This window comes from Dryobates pubescens, chromosome 13 (assembly GCF_014839835.1).
Source record: "Dryobates pubescens isolate bDryPub1 chromosome 13, bDryPub1.pri, whole genome shotgun sequence".
Taxonomy (NCBI): Eukaryota; Metazoa; Chordata; class Aves; order Piciformes; family Picidae; genus Dryobates; species Dryobates pubescens.
Window position 1 is genome coordinate 1,293,264 of NC_071624.1, and position 24,495 is coordinate 1,317,758.

Here is a 24,495-nt window from a genome sequence, read left to right on the forward strand (position 1 = left end):
ACTACAGCTCCTCAAGAGGAGGCTGCAGTGAGGCTGGGGCTGGGCTCTTCACCCAAGTACCCAGGGGAGAGGACAAGAGGCAATGGCCTGAAATTGTGCCAGGGGAGGGCTCCTGGAGGTGTTCAGGAAGCTGCAGCTGTGGCGCTTCAGGATGCAGTTTAGTGGCCATGGTAGCTGGGCTATGGCTGGACTGGATGATCCTGAAGGTGTTTTCCACCCTCAGTGGTGCTGTGACTCTCTGAGCTAAAGTTCCTCGAGTCAGCCTACTGCTGTGTGCGTGTGGAGCACCCAGACAGGGGCCTCTGCCTCACTGCTCCTGCCAGGAAGGGGAGAAGTGCAGATTTGGTGGTTTTTTTCCCAAATCCCTGTGCTTTATCCTTACCTTTTGAAGGGGTCTTGCCTTGCAGGGTAGCACTGAAGCAGCCAGGTGCTGGGGCGTGCCTATGGCAGCGGCTGGCTCGCAGCCGCACAAGTCCTGCCCCTCGCCCCTCTCCATGCGCTCTGCGCTCTCGTACGGGGCAGGGGGCGCCGGCGACTGCCCGCGGCTGGGCGCTGTGCCCGCCGGCTGCCCCTGCCCGAGGTCCTCCTCCCCGCACTGCAGGCAGGAGCCGTAGGGGTCTGCCTGGCAGCACTGCCAGCGCTCGGCCGTGCCCCGCGGGCTCTGCAGGCTCCGGCGGCAGTCGGCCTGCACCGCGGCCGAGATGAGGTCGGGGCTGGATCCGGCCATGCGGCGCTGGGCGTGGGTGCTGAGCGGGCTGCGCAGCGCGGCCGCGGGGCCGAAGTACCGCAGGTTGTTGGCGCAGCTGGCGATGTCCTGCCCGTGGCCCGGCTGCTGCGGGTGGTGCGAGAGGTGGGGAGGAGGAGCAGCCGGAGCCGCTTCGTCCTGCGCGGGCTGCGGCCGCAGGATGCCTGGGAAGTCGCTGGAGCTGCCCTTGCTGTTGCCGCGGCGGTGGCGAGGCTTGCACCGGTACCGGCTCTTGCCGCTCAGCGTCGACATCTTGGGGCTGCCCGAGACCGGAGAGCCGTTGGACGCTGGCTCCGCGCTGGGGATGCCCTCTGACCGCAGCAGGTCCGGCCTGAGGGCAGCAGAACTCACTGTGAGCCACCAGCCCCCAGCCAGGGGCACCCTCTGCTTTCTGCACCCTGCCTGCTGCCCTCCCCTGCAGCTGCTACGGTTCTGCACTTGTCCTTCGAGCCTCTCCACGGCCCCTCTGTTCAGCCCTTCACACTCCACACTCCTTTCTTGATGCTCTTCCCAGGGACTGCCACAAACTCTCCTTCTTCTGCTCTTATTTTGATGCTCTGCTCCCTCCCAAGCCCCTGCAGCAGGGCAGGCCTCTCACCCTGTGCTCAGCACCTGAAGGCTCTCAGCCTGCTCGTTTGAGAGGCACATGTGGCTCTTACTTCAGAAGATTGTTCACTGCTACCCAGGACTAACTCCTGCAAATCCCAGAAACTGAAGAACAACACAGAGAGCTGCTCTGAAGGGAAAAACCAAATCCCAAACCTTCTGAAAGTCATGCAGAAGGGAAATAGCTGCCAGGGCAGCAAGAGTTCCCAACTCTCAAATCCCAGTTTAATTTCCTAACAGTGAATCCATCCTGTGCAGTTCTGCCTGAGTTCCACAATCCTTCACCCTGCTGATCACCACTCAGCTCATGCTCTTTGCCCTGACGCCCATCAGCTGCCTCCTGTCAAAGCACTGCCAACTGTGACAACCACCAAGGGGCCAAATGCTTCCAGAGCTGCCCAGGCAGGGAGAATTAAACAGCTGTGGCTCTGAGGACCAGACCAGTCCCAAGAGTGACCACTCCTCTGCCTCGCCCTGTGCCCTCAGCAGATTGGAAGGGCAGCATGGGGCTGCTCACCTGGGCGAGGATCTGCGGCCGGCTGCTGCCACAGCAGGAGGTTAAGCGCAGGGGGTTAAGCGCAGGGGGTTAAGCTCTTACCGCTTAGTCTGGCTGCCTGCTTTGTGGGGGACTCCCTTCCTCTTCATCAGCTTCTCCACGGTGTTGGGGTGGATGATTGGTCTGACTGGGTGGCGTTTGTAAGTCCCAGGGTATTTCTTTTCCACTGCTTGTTCCCTCCTGAAGCATGGGAGAAGACAAAACCCAAGCTGGGTTATGGTTGGACTCGAGGCCCTCGAAGGTCTTTTCCTATCTCCATGGTTCCCTGAACACTGCAAGTGCACTTCCAAGGTGAAGCGCAGAGCTCGAGCCTCCTGCGGGCACACTGCCCCATGCCTGGCTTGCCACCATGCCCAGGGGTACCTACTTGATGAGCTCCTTCTCCCGGACCTCCAGCTGCAGCATGATGGCACTGAGCTCCATGTAGAGGTTGTTGGCTCTCTCCAGCTTCCTCTCGTAGTGCTCGCGGATGTCCAGCGCGTGTCTGAAAGGCAGAGGCAGAGCTCCACAGCTGCTCCCAGGGACCAAGAGAGGGCAAGGGGGAAAAGACCTCCCAGAAGTCAAGCAAGGTGACTGCGTTGCACTGAGCCTCAGGCAGAGCTGACAGTGAGGGCTGGGAGCAGGGCACGGTGACAGCAGGCAGTGCAGACAGCACTGCTCCCTGAGGGGCTGCCGAGTGCCTCGCACACAGCCACGAGCCCTGGGGCCATGCCCTGATCAGCACTTGGGGACAAGTCAGCTCCTAAGGTGCTCAGGAAGCTGCAGATGTGGTGCTTTAGGCTGCAGTTTGTGGTCATGGTAGCTGGGTTATGGTTGGACTCCATCACCTTAGAGGTCTTTTCCAACCTGAATGATTCTGCCAAGAAGTGGGGGAAGAGGTCACCTCTCTGTGTTCCATGAGAGGCAGCATGAACCTACAGAAGACACCAGGAACCACAGCTGACAGATGTGACCATCAGAAGCCCCCTGGGGCTAGGGACCCCTGATACCCAGCTCCATCAGAGTGGTGAGCAAGGTTTGCTTTGGTTTCTCAGCTCTGACCCAGCACTGCCATTGCTGGCTCATGCTCCTGTGTCACAACCACGTTTGCACATCTCTGCCACAGAGGTAATGTTTGCCTGTCTTAACCAAGCATCCTGCTCTCATGCTGCCGTTGGTCTGATGCTCCAGAGCAGTCTCATGGGCTGGCAGTGCTCACTGCTGGTGGGCTGGCACCAGCTTCACTTCTCTGGAACTAATTAACCCAGAGAAAGTACCAGGGCAGAAGCTGCTCAGGGCACAGTGTGAGATGCATTTTCCACTGAGGAGAACACATCTGCCCCAGTGCTGTTCTCCCAAACACCAAATCCCAGGCACAAACATTCCCTGGCACACACACAAGTCTCTGACCCTGCTGCAAGCTGCTCAGGCTGCTCCAGACAGGGACAGTTGCCACTGCTCCCCTCTGGTTTGCCCTCAGCCAAGCAGTGCTCAAGGCCTAAGGCAGGAACTTCCTTCTCTGTGCTCACAAGGAGCTCAGGCTGGCCCAGGGTATGCCACCAGCAGCCCTCATCAGAGGAGCACAGAGACAGGCAGGGGCTGGGGCAGCTGGGCACAGGGAGCACAGGCTCTGTGAGCAGGGGCTGGGCACAGGGAGCACAGGGAGCACAGGCTGGCACAGGGAGCAGCCAAGAGGAGGCTGAAGGGTACAGTAGTCATAGGAGGCTGCCAACAGACCTCAGCTCCTCCCTGCGACGCCGAATCAGTTCCTCGTCCAGCCGGTGGATGCAGGTCCCTTCGCTCTTGATCTTCTCAAAGTGTTTCTTCACTTCTTCTCTCCACTCAGCCTAGGGAAGCAATTCATTGTCAGGGTTTTACAAAGGACTGAGATCCTTGGCTGCACCCAACAAAAACTCTTGGGCAAGACTGCAGGTTTGGGTGTAAAGAGCCTGTTGTTAGCAGAGCTGGTTTGGGTGAGAGCATCGCAGCATCTTTGGCTAAGCAGCTCCGAACTGGACTCCCAAAGCTGTGCTCCAGTTAGATCATTTACAACAGATCTGCAGCTCCTAGAGAGGGACAAGAACTCCTAAAGCTCTTTCTCCTTCCCCTTTGGCATTTAAACTGAGAAAAATGACAAGTCATAAGATTCCAAATCTTCATTTCCAAATCCTAAAGAAGGCTCCAGGGGGACCTCAGAGCTGCCTGCCAGGACCTGAAGGGATCCTGCAGGAAGGCTGCAGAGAGACTTTTGCTGAGGGGGTCTGAGCCAGGCCAAGGGGGAATGGTTTGGAGCTGAGGCAGAGCAGGGTTAGAGTGGAGCTGAGGAAGAAGTTGTTCAGCAGGAGGGAGCTGAGGCTCTGGCACAGGCTGCCCAGGGAGGCTGTGGCTGCCTCCTGCCTGAAGGTGCTCAAGGCCAGGTTGGATGAGGCCTTGAGCAACCTGGGCTGGTGAGAGATGTCCCTGCCCATGGCAGGGGGTTGCAGCAGATGATCTCTGAGGTCCTTCCAGCCTGAGCCATTCCAGGATTCTAGACCCCTTACAATGCTGACTGTCCCTAGGGTGATGCTAACCCCATCTGCCCCTTGAAGCCCTGGTTCTGGCAGCCTGAGAAACACCCACAGCCTCCCACACCCCTCAGCACTGCAGACAGCTCCAGACAGGGTCTGTGTCATACCCTACATGGGAGCAGACCGTAGCTCCCTGGGTAGGACTCAGAGGACTCTCTAAGAACATACTTCTAGATCCTCCCAGGAGTCCCAGTGTCCCTCATCTGCTTTGTAACAGCTTTGTGCCACTGCCCAGCCCATCTGCACTACCAGTCAATGCTTCCACTCTCAGCAGCTCCATGGCCTCCTGCACAACAGCACTGGAGAACAGCTGGGAGCAGAACATCCCCAGTCAGCAGTCTCAGGGAGAAGGGAATGAGGCAATGCTGAGTTTCTGGCCAGGGCTGGCAGAGGCCTCAGTCTGTGAAAGCTTTGATCTCCATCAGTCTCCTTCTCCCTGGGAGCCAAACTGAAAGCATGGATCCAGACTTCTGCTGCAGACAATGCAGATCCCTGGGGCCAACCCCAGCCCCGAGGGGCTGCAGCCCCTGCAGTTACCTGGGATTTGAAGTAGGTTTCCTGGGGGGTAGCCAGCACGTCCGCCGAGGCGATGTCCAGGTGCATCAGCGTCTGCCGGAAGGAGGGACGGTTCCGGGGCTTGCTCTGCCTGCAAACAGCCAGGGGTGAGGGCACACTGCTGCCTTCCCTGCCCCTCTGCAGGGGCTCCTCACTGGGACAGCCTTTGGCTCATCAGCCAACAGCTTAAAGCAATTTGTTCTGCGTTTCTGCCTCGGGGAAGCCGAGTTTATGGGGCTGACTCGCTCAGCCCCTGGTGCCTGGTGAGCAAACAGGAGAGCTGAGGACCATTCACAGCAGACAGGGTGACTGCCAAGGGAAGGGGGACACAATCTGGAGCTGCTCCTGCCTGTCAAGAGGGAGTGGATCTCAGGATGTTATCCCATGAGTTTCCCCACGTTAAAATGGGAATTCTCCCTGTAGTACAAACTGAAACTTGCCTTCAGCAACACTCAGTGTCTGGAAACACCGAAGGCCTCTGCAGCCACACAGCACCTGCCTGAGCCCACCCCCTGCTGCAGTGCACTGCCCAGCTCTGGAAGTCCCACTCCAGAGAGAGAAATCTTTTCCTCTCACCCTGGCACCTGCCTCAAGAAAGGTTACCCCAACTTCCTTTCCAGCTCCTTCTCTCTCCCCACAGAGCTACCTTTTATCACCCACTTTGCTACAACAAAGCAGCCACCTCTGCATGGAGGTGATGGAGGTCATCCTCCTGCTGCTAAGGCACACTCACCAAGCAGCTCAGGGGTACCTGGCACCCTGCTGGCACCCTCACGGAGCTCTTCTCCCCCACTCTCTGCTGTTCAGCTCCTTTCCCCTCACTAACCTCCCAGTCTCTCCCCTGCCCCTTCCACCCAGCACACCAGACAGGCTCCTTCCTGCTTCCTCTAAGCTCCAAACTTCCTTCTGGGGCCCAGCCTGCTGCCACGAGGGAGCGGAACCCAACCTGCTCAGACTCTGTGGTCTCATGGCAAGTGTGAGCTCAGCACTCCCACCCTGACTCTGGTCTGACTGTGAGCCAGCCCCAGGGCTGTGCAGTGCAGGGTTCAGGCCCTTACCAGGTCTGCTTCATGAGGATTTTGAAGCCATCTGGGCAGGTGGAAGGGACAGGAAGGTGCAGGCTGTTACTGCCCACTCCCCAGATGATGGCTGAAGAGTCCACATCCTTGTAGGGAATCTCTCCTGTAAGCAGCTCCCACAGAACTACCCCAAACGACCTGATGGAGAAACAAAGCAGGAGAAAAGCTGCTGTGGGAATTCAGCTGAACAGAAACATCTGGAGCTTGAGAAAACCACTCTTGAGTGTGGTGTGCCAGGGATGTCTGATCTGAGATTGCTCTGAGTGCAGCAGCGTTTGCATGCTGGCCTTCAACCAAGGGTAAACATTCCACACAGCAGGTAGCTCCTGCTCTGCCCCAGCACTGGGCTGAACACCAGCCCAGACTGGTTTCCACACACCCCCCTCCCCTTCCCTATTTACTTGTGAGCTTTTAAAACTCCTGACAGATAGATGAAACCCTCCTGCTGTTAGATGAACAGGCAAGTTAGCTTCACTAAGACAGGCCTCCAGCAGTTCCTGTTGGCCACCAGGATGATCAGAGGCTGCAGCACCACTGCTGTGAGCACAGGCTGAGGGAGCTGGGGCTGTGCAGCCTGGAGAAGGCTCCAGGGACACCTTAAAACAGCCTTCCATACCTGAATGGGCTCCAAGAGAGCTGGGGAGGGACTTGTGACAAGGGCTGGGAGTGCCAGGATGAGGGACAATGGTTTGGAACTGGAGCAGGGCACATTTAGGCTGGACACTAGGAGGAAGCTCTGCACAGGGAGGCTGGGGAGACACTGGCACAGGCTGCCCAGGGAGGGGGCTGAGGCTCCATCCCTGCCGCCATCCGAGCTCAGCCTGCAGGTGTCCCTGGGCAGCCTGCTCCAGCTGGAGCTGTCCCTGGGGCTGCAGGGGTGGGACAGGATGCCCTTGGAGGGTCCCTTCCAGCCCAGTGCAGCCTGTGAATGTGAACACATCATTTCCTACTGGCCAAACCAAACCAGAAAGTGTCTTGAAGACAACACAACAAAAGGCTCTGTGGCTGCTGTGAGGTTTTTTGCACTTCATTTACCTTTGTCTCTTCCCCCTAGCCACAAACCCCTCTTGCTCTGTGCACTGCCAGGTGGGAGTGCCCTGATGTCAGACTCAGCACTACAACTGCTGCAGCTGGACAGTCAGAAGCCAGTGCAGGATGGGTAAAGGTCAGCACACGCAGCTTTCCTCTGGGTACTGAAGAGAGGAAGGCTGAAGGAAGGGAAAGTTGAGAGAACCCTTCCTGGAACAGAGCCTCCTATTGCAGGAACTGCAGGAAGGAAACTCCCTCTGCCTCTCACGGCGAGATGATCAGCAAGGACCAAGCCCTTCGCTTGGAACACCAAACATTTCCTGCCTCCACCCAAGGAAAGCAGAGAAGCCTCGAGGAGCAGACACCTCCCAGCAGCGCTCACCAGATGTCCACCTTCTCGGAGACAGGCTCGTTGCGGATCACCTCCGGGGCCATCCAGGCCACAGTCCCCGCGAAGGACATCTTGGTGCTCTTGTCGCTGAGCTCCTTGGAGGTGCCAAAATCCGAGATTTTCACTGCGTCTGTGTGCGTGACTAGAACACTGGAGAAGGGGCAGAGGAAAGGGGCAGGGAATCAGCATCTGCACCTTCCTAAAGCCTCCTCAGTCAGCGTGGGGAGACTGTGCCCTTCAGCTCCGCAGCGCAGGCAGAGCAGCTGCGCTTCACCCCGCAGCCCTCGCCCTGCGCCGCTTGAGGGCCGTGCCTCAGTGCGCTCCTAAGTGCCAGGAGCCAAAACCAAGCAGTCTTGATAAAGCTGCACTTGTACAAGTCATGGCTGCTCACTGCAGCTGAGGAGCTGTCACAGCTGTAGCCAGGCTGTGGCCTGGGCTGAGCTACACCATTATCTTATGCACTCTCGCAGGACACAGGAGTGATCAAGGTCTAGGGAGTAAGCCAAACACGAGGGGAAGAAGCAGCCAGACAGTTTGAGCCAGAAAGCAACAGAGAAGTGAGAAAGATGCATTCCAGAACACCAGGGAAAGGAAAGAAGAAGCAGGAAGGAGGGGAGATTGAGACTGAAGATAAGGAAGAGATTCTTGCCAGTGAGAGTAGGGAACAGGCTGCCCATGGAGGCTGTGGATCCCAGAACAGCTCAGCTTGGAAGGGACCTCAGAGATCATCTCCTCCAGCCCCCTGCCATGGGCAGGGACACCTCTCAACTAGACTCAGCTGCTCAAGGCCTCCTCTCCCTGAAGGTGTCCAAGGCCAGGCTGGGTGAGGGCCTGAGCAACCTGGGCTGGTGGGAGGTGTCCCTGCCGAGAGCAGGGGGTCAGAGCTGGATGCTCTCTGCAGTCCCTTCCAGCCTGAGCCCTCCTGTGATGAAGCAGGAGACTCACTTTGGTGACTTGAGGTCCCGATGGATGATCTTGTGCAGGTGCAGGTAATTCATCCCACTCGCAATGCCTGTGGACCAGTCCACGAGCAGCCGGGGGGTGACCTTGCGGCCGGCGCGCAGCACCTCGTAGAGCTGCCCGTGGGCGCAGTACTCCATGATGATGCAGTAGCACGGGGCCTGAGTGCAGACTCCCCTGTCACGGAAAGCACACAGCTAGCCAGGGCCAGCAGAGGAACAGTAACCCCCAGCTGGACTCTCTCCAGCAGATCCCCGTTCCTCCTGAGCTGGCGAGCCCAGAATCGGACACAGTGCTCCGGGTGTGGTCTCAGCAGGGCAGAGCAGAGGGGAGGAGAAGCTCCCCTGACCTCTGGCCACACTCTTCCCAACGCACCCCAGGAGACTGTTGGCAACTCTGAAAGGGGGCAGCCAGGGCGCAGGGGAGTAATCTGTTCTCTGCCTGGGCGAAGCTCTGCTAACAGCTCTCCTGCCAAGGGCAATGCTTACTGCCTGCTCTGTGGAACCCATCTGTGGCAGGGATGGATGTCCTCCAACAGCCACACCTGCAGGCTTGCAGGGCTCACAGCAGGCACCTGCTGAGCCTGCACTCCAAGTGCAGAACTGGGTGAGAGTGGTGGTCAGAGCAAGGATGTCCACCTCTGCTGTCCACTGACTTTGGCCAGGGTCCCCCAGCAGAGGGCTCCTCCCCAGCTGAAGGAGTGCTGCTAAGGAGTCTCTCCCAGCACCTACTTGAAGGCAATGATGTTGGGGTGCTTGAGCTTCCGCAGGTGCTTGATGTCTGTCTCGTTCTGGTCTCTCACTTTCTTGATGGCCACCTCCTCTGCCCGGAACTTGCCCAGGAAGACAGCTCCCTGTGCCCCGCTGCCCAGCCACTGCAGCTCTGAGATCTCCTCGAACGGCACCTCCCAGGTGTCTGGGCACAGGCAAGAGAAGGGCACAGCCTCAAAGCTCAAGGCCACAGAAATGTTCTGCTCTCAGATGGCACCAGGACAGCACCTCCCAGCTCCCACAGCCCTTGCTCAGTCTCAAGGTGGATGAGGGGAAACAGCCTTCAGTTGCACCAGGGGAGGGTTAGGTTGGAGAGGAGGAAAAATGTCTTTGGTGCCAGAGTGGTCAGGGACTGGCAGAAGCTGCCCAGGGAGGTGGTGGAGTCCCCAGCCCTGGAGGCATTCCAGAAGCTGCAGATGTGCTGCTTCAGGAGGTGGCTCAGTGGCCATGGCAGTCGGGTTATGGGCAGACTCAAGGTTAAAGGTCTTTTCCAACCTGAACGGCTCTGTGATTCGGGACCTAAAGAAACCGGTGGGACACTTCCCCCTGGATAAAAAGCTGTCCCCTGGCGAGCTGGGGACAGCCCCGGGCCGCGTTCCTGCCCTTGGCACCCTCCCCAGCAGCTCGCTCCCCCTCACCTTGCTGCTGCAGCTTGTAGTCGGTGGAGTAAGCCTTGCCGATGATGTTCCAGACGGGCCGCAGGCAGCCGAACAGCCCCTCCAGGAAGCCGCCGCCGCCGCCCGCCCTGTTGAACTGCACCTTCACGTCCTCCGCGCCGCCGCCGTCGCCCTCGCCGGCGCCGCGGGGCCCGGGCGGTCCGGCGGCCTCGGGCTCGTCGTGCTCCCGCAGCTGCAGCACGCTGTTGGCGAACTGCTCCCGGCAGTCCTCGCTGATGCTGCTCAGCACGGCCGCGGTCACCGGGCTGCCGGCGGGCTCCGGGCTGCCGGCCGGCTCCGGGCTGCCGGCGGGCACCGCCTGCAGCGAGCCCCTCTCCCGCACCTCCTCGATGAGCTCGGGGCACGGCTGGCTGCCGGCAGCTGCCTGCTCATCGTGGAACCTGCTCAAGTCCTTGTCTTCACAGCAGGGTTTGCCGATGGAGCTGGGCGAGGAAGACAAGGCCGGGTGCTCCTGAGTGCTGGCCATGATGCCGTGGGTGTGCATCAAGGAGATGGGCAGGGCTGGTGCTTAGGGAGCTGGCACGGCACGGTTCAGAGGTGACACACGGAGCCAGGACCTGGAGGAGAGGCAAAAGAGCAACTTTCACATTTTGATTTACATATTTTCCCTGGCAGAGGCGAGCTGAAAATTAACCAGACGCTGCAGACAGCTGCTGATACCTGGTAAATAATTACAGCCCTGGCAGGAACTGCTCCCACAGCAGCTCCACTCGGAGTGCCCTCTGCAAGCCGGGGCTGGAGGTGCCCAGGAAACAACCACCACAGCTTCTAAACCAAAGCCTAGAGGGCAAAGCTGTGAAAGACCTTGCAGCCAAGAGCTGTTTCTGCAAGGTTCCTGTAGCAGTGGCTAGACTGAAACTGCCCCCAGGAGCTCCCCAGCTCAGCTATGGGCCGAGCCCAGTCCCTGCTCCTGGGGCTGGCACAGCCCACAAGCTCAGAGTACCCTGCAAACAGCAGGCAGGGGGCCTGAAACCTCCATGGGATGGTTTGGAGCTGCTCCCTCACAGCCTCACCTAACTAGGAGCACAGAGCCACACAATGTTGAGTGTTGGAAGGGACCTCCAGAGATCATCCAGCCCAAGGGCAGGGCACACAGAACACATCCAGGTGAGTTTGGAAAAGCTCCAGAGAAGGAGACTCCACCACCTCCCTGGGCAGCCTCTGCCAGGCCCTGACCCCTCTGGCACCAAAGGCATTTCTCCTCCTCTCCAACCTCAGCCTCCCCTGGCACAATTCCAGGCCAGTGCCTCTCCTTCCATCACCTGAGGCTGGGGAGCAGAGACCAAGCCCCAGCTGGCTCCAGCCTCCTCTCAGGGAGCTGCAGAGAGCAACACTGATGTCAGCCTCACCATCACCTCACAGGCACAGAGTGCCCTGCTCACTGACCTCCCTCCTTCCACAAGCCTGAAGAGCATCTCCTCCCCCTGCTCTCCGCCTTCTCCCTGCAGGAAGCTCCTGGTGGGCTCCATACAGCTTCAGGGCCGGTGTCCCTTCAACCCAGTGCCTCCACCTCTCGCTGTGTGCTCCACTCAAAGACCATTTCCACCACCCAGCTTTCTCCAGAGCCAGGCTGCCAAAGCCCTTCTCTGGGGCAGAGCCACTGCTGGAGCAGAGTCTCTACGTTTGTGGCAGAGCAATGAAGAGCATCCAGCCTGTGACACGGAGCACAGCCTGGCTCTCAGCTCCGGAGGCAGCAGAGAGGCAGCATCACAAATGGTATTATCAGGAGGGACTCAGCAGGTCAGGCTCAGGAGTACCGATCCCAGGCTTTGCTAACAGCCACTGCAAGGAAGAAAGAGGTGGCCAGGGACACACAGCCAATGGAAAGGGAACAGCTCAGGCCCCTAACTTCTCAAGATAAGGTCATCACAGAAATGGGAGACAAACCTTCAGCCTGGGCTATGAAAAGCTCCTGCCTCAGGCTTCAGCCCCTCTCCAGCAGCAGGAGCAGCAAATAGGAGCAGCCAGGAGCCTGGTCTGCCTTCCTACACTTCTGCCTGATCACAGCAGGGATGCACAAGAGCTTCAGTGGGGTCACAGAGTCCCATCCTGCCAGGCTGGAAGTGCCCCCAGGGCTCCCCTGGCCCAACCTGCCCAGCTGATGGTGCAGCTGGAAGGAGCTGGCCCAGCCCCCTGGCAGGCTGAGGCTGAGCACTGCCCAAGGGAGGGGACTGCACTGCTGCCCCTGGGAGGTGACTCCAGGGTCTGACTGTGCCCATGGGGAACATTTCCCTCTGCAGCCCCCTGGCAGTCTCCCCAGCAGTGACCTGGCCCCAGCACCCCCTGGCCCCTCCTGGCACTCCTTGGCCATCCTCCATCCTCCTGGCAGCCTCCCTCTGTGCCCTGGGCCATGGTAATGAGGTCTCCCCTCAGCCTTCTCCTCTCCAGCTGCACACCCCCAGTTCTCTCAGCCTCCCCTGCCAGGCAGGGCTGCCAGACCTCTGAGCACCCTCCTGGCCCTTCTCTGGATACAAGATAAAATCCCTTAGATTATAAACTTCATTCTTCAGGAGATGAAGCCCTTAAGCACAGTGCCCTGCCAGTGTGCCTGCTGCTGTACCAGCTCCAGGGCAGAGGAGGCACTCCTAAGGTACAAAACCATTTTCAAGCTGGCATGATGCAGCCTTATTTAGGCACTTACATAAGCAGCCTAATTTTTCAGAGGTGTAATGAACTCATTGTCTTGAGAGCACGAGATGACAGCATTGACTTTAAAACAACTTCCTCTCAAGCCTGCCTGAAGGGGTCCAGATGCACAGGTTGGGGGTGGAAGGCATTTCTGCCACACTGCATCAGTGCTGACGTAGTGGGGGAATGAAAGCATCTCCTGCACTGAATCCTGCAGTGTGCAGCCTCTCAGCACAGGCTGAGCACAGCTCAGATCATAGAATGGTTTGGGTTGGGGAAGCCCTCTGAGCTAACCCAGTACCCCAACACCACCTTGGCCACCAAACCATGGCCCCAGGTGCCTGAGCCACAGGTTTCTAGAACACCTCCAGGGATGGGGACGCCACCACCTCCCTGGGATCTGTATGAGAGGATGACTTGGGGCCTGGAACACCTCTGATGTGAGGAGAGGCTGAGAGCCCTGGGGGTGTTTGAGTGTGGAGAGGAGAAGGCTGAGAGGGATCTGATCAATGCCTCTCAATAGCTGAGGGCTGGGGGTCAGGAGGCAGGGGCCAGGCTCTGGCTGCTGGTGCCCAGGGACAGGACAGAGACCAACAGGGACAAGCTGGAGCCCAGGAGGTGCCACCCCAGCATGAGGAGAAACTTCCTTGGGGTGAGGATGCTGGAGCCTGGAGCAGGCTGCCCAGGGAGGTTGTGGAGTCTGCTCTGGAGCCTTTCCAACCCCCTGGATGTGTTCTGGGTGCCCTGCCCTGGGTGCCCTGCTCTGGCAGGGGGGTTGAACTGGATGATCTCCAAGCTCCCTTCCAGCCCCTGCCAGGCTGTGACTCTGCCTGTGCCACCTTAACTCCTACAGTAAAGAGCAGACCAAGTGGAGCTCTCTCCTAGCAATGCTTCTGCTGTAGCAGTCAAGCCAATGCTGCAGGCTCTGAGTGTGGGAGGGTCTTCTGCAGGCTGCAGCTGCTCAGGTTTCATGGAGTGCTGCTGCACAAGCAGACTGCAGAGCAGCCCCTCTGCTCTGAGCTGCTCTGGCGAGTTCATGCTCTCTGCAGCTAGCAGTTTCATTGTCTGTAAGGAAGGCTGAGGCTCAGTGCACCTCTGGCCCATCACAGCTCCTTGCAGGTGGTTCCATTTCCAAGCAAGGCATTTGTCCAAGGCACAGCCCCAGTGTGCCCAGACAAAAGCAGCTTTCTTCAGGAAGACTTTGTACAAGGGCTTGATGTGACAAAGGGAATGGACTGAAACTTGAGGAGGGCAGATTGAGACTGGAGAGGAGGAAGAAATTCTTTCCAGTGAGGGTGGGGAGAGCCTGGCACAGGCTGCCCAGGGAGGCTGTGGCTGCCTCCTGCCTGGAGGTGCTCAGGGCCAGGCTGGATGAGGGCCTGGGCAGGCTGTGCTGGTGGGAGGTGTCCCTGCCCAGGGCAGGGGTTGCAACAGAGTCAATCAAACAGGAACACATCCAGGTGGGTTTGGAATGCCTCCAGACATGGAGACTCCACAACCTCTCTGGGCAGCCTGCTCCAGGACTCTGCCACCCTCAAAGGGAAGAATTTCCCCTGATGTTTACCTGGCAGCTGCTGGTTTCCAGTTTGTGTCACTGCTCCTGGTCCTGTCCCAGGACACCAGGAGGCTCTGGCTCCATGCCTGAGCACATGGCAGAGGTGTGGTCCTTGCATGGCCCATGCTGGAGGTTTCTCCTTTAAAGAGCAGTGCTGCAAGCAGAGCAGCAGAGCCAGCTGCAGCCACAGCACACAGCCAGGGCTGGCAGGCTGGGGAGGCTGTGCCAGCTCGGAGCGGGCAGCGCTCACCCGCTCTCCTCCCAGCAGCTGGCTCTGGGCAGAGGACCTGGGCCCCACAGCACAGCTTCCCCTGGCTCCCAGCAAGCATCTCCTGCTCTTCACTACACACAGGCAACAGCAGCAGCTGCCTGCCCCATGAGTGAGGGCCGAGAAAGAGCAGCTGGCAGGAGCTACCTGGCTGATGCCGGCCAGCAGAGACTCCAGCACACAGCACTGCTGGCACCAGGCCCTGCCTGGCACTCATTGTCACCTCCTGCTAGCTCCATCAGGCACAGCAAGGCAAATGCCCCTTCCTGCACAGTAACACCACTGCAGATCCTGAGTGTCTCATCTCAGGAGCAGAAGAGACACAGAATGTTGGGGATTGGAAAGGACCTCCAGAGAGCATCCAGCCCAAGCCCCTGCCAGAGCAGGGCACCCAGAGCAGGGCGGCCAGAACACATCCAGGGGGGTTGGAAAGGCTCCAGAGCAGACTCCACAACCTCTCTGGGCAGCCTGCTCCAGGCTCCAGCAGCCTCACCCCAAGGAAGTTTCTCCTCATGCTGAGGTGGCACCTCCTGGGCTCCAGCTTGTCCCTGCTGGTCCCTGTCCTGTCCCTGGGCACCACCAGCCAGAGCCTGGCCCCTGCCTCCTGAGCCCCAGCCCTCAGATATTGATAGGCATTGATCAGATCCCTCTCAGCCTTCTCCTCTCCACACTCAGCACCCCCAGGGCTCTCAGCCTCTCCTCACAGCAGAGCTGTTCCAGTCCTTCCTCATCCTCACAGCCTGCCCTGGGCTCTCCCCAGCAGCTCTCTGTCTCCCCTGAGCTGTGGAGCCCAGCACTGGGCTCAGCAGGGCAGAGCAGAGGGGCAGCAGACCCTCCCTTTGCTTGCTGCCCCCAGGCTGCCCTTGGCCCTCTTGGCCACCAGGGCACATTGCTGGTCCATGCTTGCTGCCCAGCAGCACCCCAAGGTCCTTCTCCATGGAGCTGCTCTCCAGCAGGATGCCCTCCAGTGTGCACAGTACTGCTGGCTTGGGACAACACCTTAGAATGGTCTGGAGCCCACAAACGCTGCAGAAACACGTTTGAAGTGCAGCCCTCCTGCTGCACCCATCCTGCGGCTCCTGCCCTCCTGCTGCACCCATCCTGCGGCTCCTGCCCTCCTGCTGCCCCCATCCTGCGGCTCCTGCCCTCCTGCTGCCCCCATCCTGCGGCTCCTGCCCTCCTGCTGCCCCCGGCCTGCGGCTCCTGCCCTCCTGCTGCCCCCGGCCTGCGGCTCCTGCCCTCCTGCTGCCCCCATCCTGCGGCTCCTGCCCTCCTGCTGCACCCATCCTGCGGCTCCTGCCCTCCTGCTGCACCCATCCTGCGGCTCCTGCCCTCCTGCTGCCCCCATCCTGCGGCTCCTGCCCTCCTGCTGCCCCCGGCCTGCGGCTCCTGCCCTCCTGCTGCCCCCGGCCTGCGGCTCCTGCCCTCCTGCTGCACCCATCCTGCGGCTCCTGCCCTCCTGCTGCCCCCATCCTGCGGCTCCTGCCCTCCTGCTGCCCCCGGCCTGCGGCTCCTGCCCTCCTGCTGCACCCGGCCTGCGGCTCCTGCCCTCCTGCTGGCCCCGGCCTGCAGCTCCTGCCCTCCTGCTGCCCCCGGCCTGCGGCTCCTGCCCTCCTGCTGCCCCCGGCCTGCGGCTCCTGCCCTCCGGCTGCCCCCGGCCTGCGGCTCCTGCCCTCCTGATGCCCCCGGCCTGCGGCTCCTGCCCTCCTGCTGCCCCCGGCCTGCGGCTCCTGCCCTCCTGCTGCACCCATCCTGCGGCTCCTGCCCTCCTGCTGCCCCCGGCCTGCGGCTCCTGCCCTCCTGCTGCACCCATCCTGCGGCTCCTGCCCTCCTGCTGCCCCCGGCCTGCGGCTCCTGCCCTCCTGCTGCACCCATCCTGCGGCTCCTGCCCTCCTGCTGCACCCATCCTGCGGCTCCTGCCCTCCTGCTGCACCCATCCTGCGGCTCCTGCCCTCCGGCTGCCCCCGGCCTGCGGCTCCTGCCGTACTGCTGCACCCATCCTGCGGCTCCTGCCCTCCGGCTGCACCCATCCTGCGGCTCCTGCCCTCCGGCTGCACCCATCCTGCGGCTCCTGCCCTCCTGCTGCACCCATCCTGCGGCTCCTGCCCTCCTGCTGCACCCGGCCTGCGGCTCCTGCCCTCCTGCTGCACCCATCCTGCGGCTCCTGCCCTCCTGCTGCACCCATCCTGCGGCTCCTGCCCTCCTGCTGCACCATCCTGCGGCTCCTGCCCTCCTGCTGCCCCCATCCTGCGGCTCCTGCCCTCCTGCTGCCCCCGGCCTGCGGCTCCTGCCCTCCTGCTGCACCCATCCTGCGGCTCCTGCCCTCCTGCTGCACCCGGCCTGCGGCTCCTGCCCTCCTGCTGCACCCATCCTGCGGCTCCTGCCCTCCTGCTGCACCCATCCTGCGGCTCCTGCCATACTGCTGCACCCATCCTGCGGCTCCTGCCCTCCTGCTGCACCCGGCCTGCGGCTCCTGCCCTCCTGCTGCACCCGGCCTGCGGCTCCTGCCCTCCTGCTGCACCCGGCCTGCGGCTCCTGCCCTCCGGCTGCACCCGGCCTGCGGCTCCTGCCCTCCTGCTGCCCCCATCCTGCGGCTCCTGCCCTCCTGCTGCCCCCATCCTGCGGCTCCTGCCCTCCTGCTGCCCCCATCCTGCGGCTCCTGCCCTCCTGCTGCCCCCGGCCTGCGGCTCCTGCCCTCCTGCTGCCCCCGGCCTGCGGCTCCTGCCCTCCTGCTGCACCCGGCCTGCGGCTCCTGCCCTCCTGCTGCACCCATCCTGCGGCTCCTGCCCTCCTGCTGCCCCCGGCCTGCGGCTCCTGCCCTCCTGCTGCCCCCGGCCTGCGGCTCCTGCCCTCCTGCTGCACCCATCCTGCGGCTCCTGCCCTCCTGCTGCCCCCGGCCTGCGGCTCCTGCCCTCCTGCTGCACCCATCCTGCGGCTCCCGCCCTCCTGCTGCCCCCGGCCTGCGGCTCCTGCCCTCCTGCTGCACCCATCCTGCGGCTCCTGCCCTCCTGCTGCACCCAGCCTGCGGCTCCTGCCCTCCTGCTGCCCCCATCCTGCGGCTCCTGCCCTCCTGCTGCACCCATCCTGCGGCTCCTGCCCTCCTGCTGCACCCATCCTGCGGCTCCTGCCCTCCTGCTGCACCCATCCTGCGGCTCCTGCCCTCCGGCTGCCCCCGGCCTGCGGCTCCTGCCGTACTGCTGCACCCATCCTGCGGCTCCTGCCCTCCGGCTGCACCCATCCTGCGGCTCCTGCCCTCCTGCTGCACCCATCCTGCGGCTCCTGCCCTCCTGCTGCACCCGGCCTGCGGCTCCTGCCCTCCTGCTGCACCCATCCTGCGGCTCCTGCCCTCCTGCTGCACCCATCCTGCGGCTCCTGCCCTCCTGCTGCACCCATCCTGCGGCTCCTGCCCTCCTGCTGCCCCCCATCCTGCGGCTCCTGCCCTCCTGCTGCACCCATCCTGCGGCTCCTGCCCTCCGGCTGCCCCCGGCCTGCGGCTCCTGCCCTCCGGCTGCCCCCGGCCTGCGGCTCCTGCCCTCCAGCTGCCCCCGGCCTGCGGCTCCTGCCCTCCTGCTGCCCCCATCCTGCGGCTCCTGCCCTCCGGCTGCCCCGGCCTGCGGCTCCTGCCCTCCTGCTGCACCCATCCTGCGGCTCCTGCCCTCCTGCTGCCCCCATCCTGCGGCTCCTGCCCTCCTGCTGCCCCCATCCTGCGGCTCCTGCCCTCCTGCTGCCCCCATCCTGCGGCTCCTGCCCTCCGGCTGCCCCCGGCCTGCGGCTCCTGCCCTCCGGCTGCCCCCGGCCTGCGGCTCCTGCCCTCCTGCTGCACCCGGCCTGCGGCTCCTCTGCCCTCCTGCTGCACCGGCCTGCGGCTCCTGCCCTCCTGCTGCACCCATCGGCTGCGGCTCCTGCCCTCCTGCTGCCCCCCTCCTGCGGCTCCTGCCCTCCTGCTGCCCCCATCCTGCGGCCTCCTGCCCCTCCGGCTGCACCCATCCTGCGGCTCCTGCCCTCCGGCTGCCCCCATCCTGCGGCTCCTGCCCTCCTGCTGCACCCATACTGCAGCTCCCTGCCCTCCTGCTGCCCCCGGCCTGCGGCTCCTGTCCTCCCTGCTGCACCATCCTGCGGCTCCTGCCCTCCTGCTGCACCCGGCCTGCGGCTCCTGCCCTCCTGCTGCACCCATCCTGCGGCTCCTGCCCTCCTGCTGCACCCATCCTGCGGCTCCTGCCATACTGCTGCACCCGGCCTGCGGCTCCTGCCCTCCTGCTGCACCCGGCCTGCGGCTCCTGCCCTCCTGCTGCCCCCGGCCTGCGGCTCCTGCCCTCCTGCTGCACCCGGCCTGCGGCTCCTGCCCTCCTGCTGCACCCGGCCTGCGGCTCCTGCCCTCCTGCTGCACCCGGCCTGCGGCTCCTGCCCTCCGGCTGCACCCAGCCTGCGGCTCCTGCCCTCCTGCTGCCCCCGGCCTGCGGCTCCTGCCCTCCTGCTGCACCCATCCTGCGGCTCCTGCCCTCCTGCTGCCCCCGGCCTGCGGCTCCTGCCCTCCGGCTGCACCCAGCCTGCGGCTCCTGCCCTCCTGCTGCCCCCGGCCTGCGGCTCCTGCCCTCCTGCTGCACCCATCCTGCGGCTCCTGCCCTCCTGCTGCCCCCGGCCTGCGGCTCCTGCCCTCCTGCTGCACCCATCCTGCGGCTCCTGCCCTCCTGCTGCCCCCATCCTGCGGCTCCTGCCCTCCTGCTGCCCCCATCCTGCGGCTCCTGCCCTCCTGCTGCCCCCGGCCTGCGGCTCCTGCCCTCCTGCTGCACCCGGCCTGCGGCTCCTGCCCTCCTGCTGCACCCATCCTGCGGCTCCTGCCCTCCTGCTGCACCCATCCTGCGGCTCCTGCCCTCCTGCGGGCACCCATCCTGCGGCTCCTGCCCTCCTGCTGCCCCCGGCCTGCGGCTCCTGCCCTCCTGCTGCCCCCGGCCTGCGGCTCCTGCCCTCCTGCTGCCCCCGGCCTGCGGCTCCTGCCCTCCGGCTGCACCCATCCTGCGGCTCCTGCCCTCCGGCTGCACCCATCCTGCGGCTCCTGCCCTCCTGCTGCCCCCATCCTGCGGCTCCTGCCCTCCTGCTGCCCCCATCCTGCGGCTCCTGCCCTCCTGCTGCACCCATCCTGGCGGCATCCTGCCCTCCTGCCTGCCCCCATCCTGCGGCTCCTGCCCTCCTGCTGCCCCCGGCCTGCGGCTCCTGCCCTCCGGCTGCACCCGGCCTGCGGCTCTGCCCTCCTGCTGCACCCATCCTGCGGCTCCTGCCCTCCGCTGCACCCATCCTGCGGCTCCTGCCCTCTGCTGCCCCTGCCTGCGGCTCCTGCCCTCCTGCTGCCCCCGGCCTGGCGGCTCCTGCCCTCCTGCTGGCCCCCGGCCTGCGGCTCCTGCCCTCCTGCTGCCCCGGCCTGCGGCTCCTGCCCTCCTGCTGCCCCGGCCTGCGGCTCCTGCCCTCCGGCTGCCCCCATCCTGCGGCTCCTGCCCTCCTGCTGCCCCCCTCCTGCGGCTCCTGCCCTCCTGCTGCCCCCATCCTGCGGCTCCTGCCCTCCTGCTGCCCCCACCTGCGGCTCCTGCCCTCCTGCTGCCCCCGGCCTGCGGCTCCTGCCCTCCTGCGGCACCCATCCTGCGGCTCCTGCCCTCCTGCTGCACCCGGCCTGCGGCTCCTGCCCTCCTGCTGCCCCCGGCCTGCGGCTCCTGCCCTCCGGCTGCACCCGGCCTGCGGCTCCTGCCCTCCGGCTGCCCCCGGCCTGCGGCTCCTGCCCTCCGGCTGCCCCCGGCCTGCGGCTCCTGCCCTCCGGCTGCCCCCGGCCTGCGGCTCCTGCCCTCCGGCTGCCCCCATCCTGCGGCTCCTGCCCTCCGGCTGCACCCATCCTGCGGCTCCTGCCCTCCTGCTGCACCCATCCTGCGGCTCCTGCCCTCCGGCTGCCCCCATCCTGCGGCTCCTGCCCTCCGGCTGCCCCCAGCCTGCGGCTCCTGCCCTCCTGCTGTCCCCCTCCTGCGGCTCCTGCCCTCCTGCTGCCCCCATCCTGCGGCTCCTGCCCTCCTGCTGCCCCCATCCTGCGGCTCCTGCCCTCCTGCTGTCCCCATCCTGCGGCTCCTGCCCTCCTGCTGCACCCAGCCTGCGGCTCCTGCCCTCCTGCTGTCCCCATCCTGCGGCTCCTGCCCTCCGGCTGCACCCATCCTGCGGCTCCTGCCCTCCTGCTGCACCCATCCTGCGGCTCCTGCCCTCCGGCTGCACCCGGCCTGCGGCTCCTGCCCTCCTGCTGCACCCATCCTGCGGCTTCCTGCCCTCCTGCTGCACCCATCCTGCGGCTCCTGCCCTCCGGCTGCACCCGGCCTGCGGCTCCTGCCCTCCTGCTGCCCCCATCATGCGGCTCCTGCCCTCCTGCTGGCCCCGGCCTGCGGCTCCTGCCCTCCTGCTGGCCCCGGCCTGCGGCTCCTGCCCTCCGGCTGCACCCATCCTGCGGCTCCTGCCCTCCTGCTGCCCCCATCCTGCGGCTCCTGCCCTCCTGCTGCACCCATCCAGCGGCTCCTGCCCTCCTGCTGCCCCCATCCTGCGGCTCCTGCCCTCCTGCTGCCCCCATCCTGCGGCTCCTGCCCTCCTGCTGCCCCCATCCTGCGGCTCCTGCCCCTCCTGCTGCCCCCATCCTGCGGCTCCTGCCCTCCTGCTGCACCCCATCCTGCGGCTCCTGCCCTCCTGCTGCCCCAGTCTGCGGCTCCTGCCCGTCCTGCTGCACCATCCTGCGGCTCCTGCCCTCCTGCTGCACCCATTCCTGCGGCTCCTGCCCTCCTGCTGCACCATCCTGCGGCTCCTGCCCTCCTGCTGCACCCATCCTGCGGCTCCTGCCCTCCGGCTGCACCCGGCCTGCGGTCTCCTGCCCTCCTGCTGCACCCATCCTGCGGCTCCTGCCCTCCTGCTGCACCCATCCTGCGGCTTCCTGCCCTCCTGCTGCACCCATCCTGCGGCTCCTGCCCTCCTGCTGCACCCATCCTGCGGCTCCTGCCCTCCTGCTGCCCCCGGCTGCGGCTCCTGCCCTCCTGCTGCCCCCGTCCTGCGGCTCCTGCCCTCCTGCTGCACCCATCCTGCGGCTCCTGCCCTCCTGCTGCCCCCATCCTGCGGCTCCTGCCCTCCTGCTGCACCCATCCTGCGGCTCCTGCCCTCCTGCTGCCCCCATCCTGCGGCTCCTGCCCTCCTGCTGCCCCCATCCTGCGGCTCCTGCCCTCCTGCTGTCCCCATCCTGCGGCTCCTGCCCTCCTGCTGCACCCAGCCTGCAGCTCCTGCCCTCCTGCTGTCCCCATCCTGCGGCTCCTGCCCTCCGGCTGCACCCATCCTGCGGCTCCTGCCCTCCTGCTGCACCCATCCTCCGGCTCCTGCCCTCCTGCTGCACCCGGCCTGCGGCTCCTGCCCTCCTGCTGCCCCCATCCTGCGGCTCCTGCCCTCCTGCTGCACCCATCCTGCGGCTCCTGCCCTCCTGCTGCACCCATCCTGCGGCTCCTGCCCTCCGGCTGCACCCATCCTGCGGCTCCTGCCCTCCTGCTGCACCCATCCTGCGGCTCCTGCCCTCCAGCTGCCCCCATCCTGCGGCTCCTGCCCTCCGGCTGCACCCAGCCTGCGGCTCCTGCCCTCCTGCTGCACCCATCCTGCGGCTCCTGCCCTCCTGCTGCAGGCCCTCCTGCGGCTCCTGCCCTCCTGCTGCACCGGCCTGCGGCTCCTGCCTCCTGCTGCCCCATCCTGCGGCTCCTGCCCTCCTGCTGCCCCCGGCCTGCGGCTCCCTGCCCTCCCTGCTGCACCATCGCCTGCGGCTCCTGCCCTCCTGCTGCCCCCCGGCCTGCGGCTCCTGCCCTCCTGCTGCACCCGGCCTGCGGCTCCTGCCCTCCGGCTGCACCCAGCCTGCGGCTCCTGCCCTCCTGCTGCCCCGGCCTGCGGCTCATGCCCTCCTGCTGCACCCCATCCTGCGGCTCCTGCCCTCCTGCTGCCCCCATCCTGCGGCTCCTGCCCTCCTGGCTGCACCCAGCCTGCGGCTCCTGCCCTCCTGCTGCCCCCCATCCTGCGGGCTCCTGCCCTCCTGCTGCACCCAGCCTGCGGCTCCTGCCCTCCGCTGCCCCCAGGCTGCGGCTTCCTGCCCTCCTGCTGCACCCGGCCTGCGGCTCCTGCCCTCCTGCTGCACCCATCCTGCGGCTCCTGCCCTCCTGCTGCACCCATCCTGCGGCTCCTGCCCTCCTGCTGCACCCATCCTGCGGCTCCTGCCCTCCTGCTGCCCCCGGCCTGCGGCTCCTGCCCTCCTGCTGCCCCCGGCCTGCGGCTCCTGCCCTCCTGCTGCCCCCGGCCTGCGGCTCCTGCCCTCCGGCTGCACCCATCCTGCGGCTCCTGCCCTCCGGCTGCACCCATCCTGCGGCTCCTGCCCTCCTGCTGCCCCATCTGCGGCTCCTGCCCTCCTGCTGCCCCCATCCTGCGGCTCCTGCCCTCCTGCTGCCCCCATCCTGCGGCTCCTGCCCTCCTGCTGCCCCCATCCTGCGGCTCCTGCCCTCCTGCTGCCCCCGGCCTGCGGCTCCTGCCCTCCGGCTGCACCCGGCCTGCGGCTCCTGCCCTCCTGCTGCCCCCCATCCTGCGGCTCCTGCCCTCCTGCTGCACCCTGCCTGCGGCTCCTGCCCTCCTGCTGCCCCCATCCTGCGGCTCCTGCCCTCCTGCTGCCCCCGGCCTGCGGCTCCTGCCCTCCTGCTGCACCCGGCCTGCGGCTCCTGCCCTCCTGCTGCACCCGGCCTGCGGCTCCTGCCCTCCTGCTGGCCCCGGCCTGCGGCTCCTGCCCTCCGGCTGCACATCATCCTGCGGCTCCTGCCCTCCTGCTGCCCCCATCCTGCGGCTCCTGCCCTCCTGCTGCCCCCATCCTGCGGCTCCTGCCCTCCTGCTGCCCCCATCCTGCGGCTCCTGCCCTCCTGCTGCACCCGGCCTGCGGCTCCTGCCCTCCTGCTGCCCCCATCCTGCGGCTCCTGCCCTCCTGCTGCACCCGGCCTGCGGCTCCTGCCCTCCTGCTGCCCCCGGCCTGCTGCTCCTGCCCTCCGGCTGCACCCGGCCTGCGGCTCCTGCCCTCCGGCTGCCCCCGGCCTGCGGCTCCTGCCCTCCGGCTGCCCCCGGCCTGCGGCTCCTGCCCTCCGGCTGCCCCCGGCCTGCGGCTCCTGCCCTCCGGCTGCCCCCATCCTGCGGCTCCTGCCCTCCGGCTGCACCCATCCTGCGGCTCCTGCCCTCCTGCTGCACCCATCCTGCGGCTCCTGCCCTCCGGCTGCCCCCATCCTGCGGCTCCTGCCCTCCGGCTGCACCCAGCCTGCGGCTCCTGCCCTCCTGCTGTCCCCATCCTGCGGCTCCTGCCCTCCTGCTGCCCCCATCCTGCGGCTCCTGCCCTCCTGCTGCCCCCATCCTGCGGCTCCTGCCCTCCTGCTGTCCCCATCCTGCGGCTCCTGCCCTCCTGCTGCACCCAGCCTGCGGCTCCTGCCCTCCTGCTGTCCCCATCCTGCGGCTCCTGCCCTCCGGCTGCACCCATCCTGCGGCTCCTGCCCTCCTGCTGCACCCATCCTGCGGCTCCTGCCCTCCGGCTGCACCCGGCCTGCGGCTCCTGCCCTCCTGCTGCACCCATCCTGCGGCTCCTGCCCTCCTGCTGCACCCATCCTGCGGCTCCTGCCCTCCGGCTGCACCCGGCCTGCGGCTCCTGCCCTCCTGCTGCCCCCATCCTGCGGCTCCTGCCCTCCTGCTGGCCCCGGCCTGCGGCTCCTGCCCTCCTGCTGGCCCCGGCCTGCGGCTCCTGCCCTCCGGCTGCACCCATCCTGCGGCTCCTGCCCTCCTGCTGCCCCCATCCTGCGGCTCCTGCCCTCCTGCTGCACCCATCCAGCGGCTCCTGCCCTCCTGCTGCCCCCATCCTGCGGCTCCTGCCCTCCTGCTGCCCCCATCCTGCGGCTCCTGCCCTCCTGCTGCCCCCATCCTGCGGCTCCTGCCCTCCTGCTGCACCCGGCCTGCGGCTCCTGCCCTCCTGCTGCCCCCATCCTGCGGCTCCTGCCCTCCTGCTGCACCCATCCTGCGGCTCCTGCCCTCCTGCTGCACCCATCCTGCGGCTCCTGCCCTCCGGCTGCACC

At 65.1% G+C, this 24,495-nt stretch overlaps 1 protein-coding gene across 1 annotated transcript in view; it reads right to left on the minus strand.

Annotated features, from left to right (window-relative positions):
* Positions 1–24,495, minus strand: part of MAP3K13 (mitogen-activated protein kinase kinase kinase 13) — a 50,305-nt gene that overhangs the window by 6,961 nt on the left and 18,849 nt on the right. Inside the window, exons 3-12 of the mRNA XM_054166370.1 lie at positions 9,876–10,471; positions 9,199–9,382; positions 8,453–8,644; positions 7,499–7,657; positions 6,067–6,225; positions 4,991–5,099; positions 3,624–3,733; positions 2,275–2,391; positions 1,950–2,087; positions 383–1,076 (exon numbers count right to left, since the gene is read on the minus strand). Of these exons, the coding sequence (XP_054022345.1) occupies positions 383–1,076; positions 1,950–2,087; positions 2,275–2,391; positions 3,624–3,733; positions 4,991–5,099; positions 6,067–6,225; positions 7,499–7,657; positions 8,453–8,644; positions 9,199–9,382; positions 9,876–10,398 (2,385 nt within the window). The 5' untranslated portion in view covers positions 10,399–10,471. The remainder of the gene's footprint in view (positions 1–382; positions 1,077–1,949; positions 2,088–2,274; positions 2,392–3,623; positions 3,734–4,990; positions 5,100–6,066; positions 6,226–7,498; positions 7,658–8,452; positions 8,645–9,198; positions 9,383–9,875; positions 10,472–24,495) is intronic.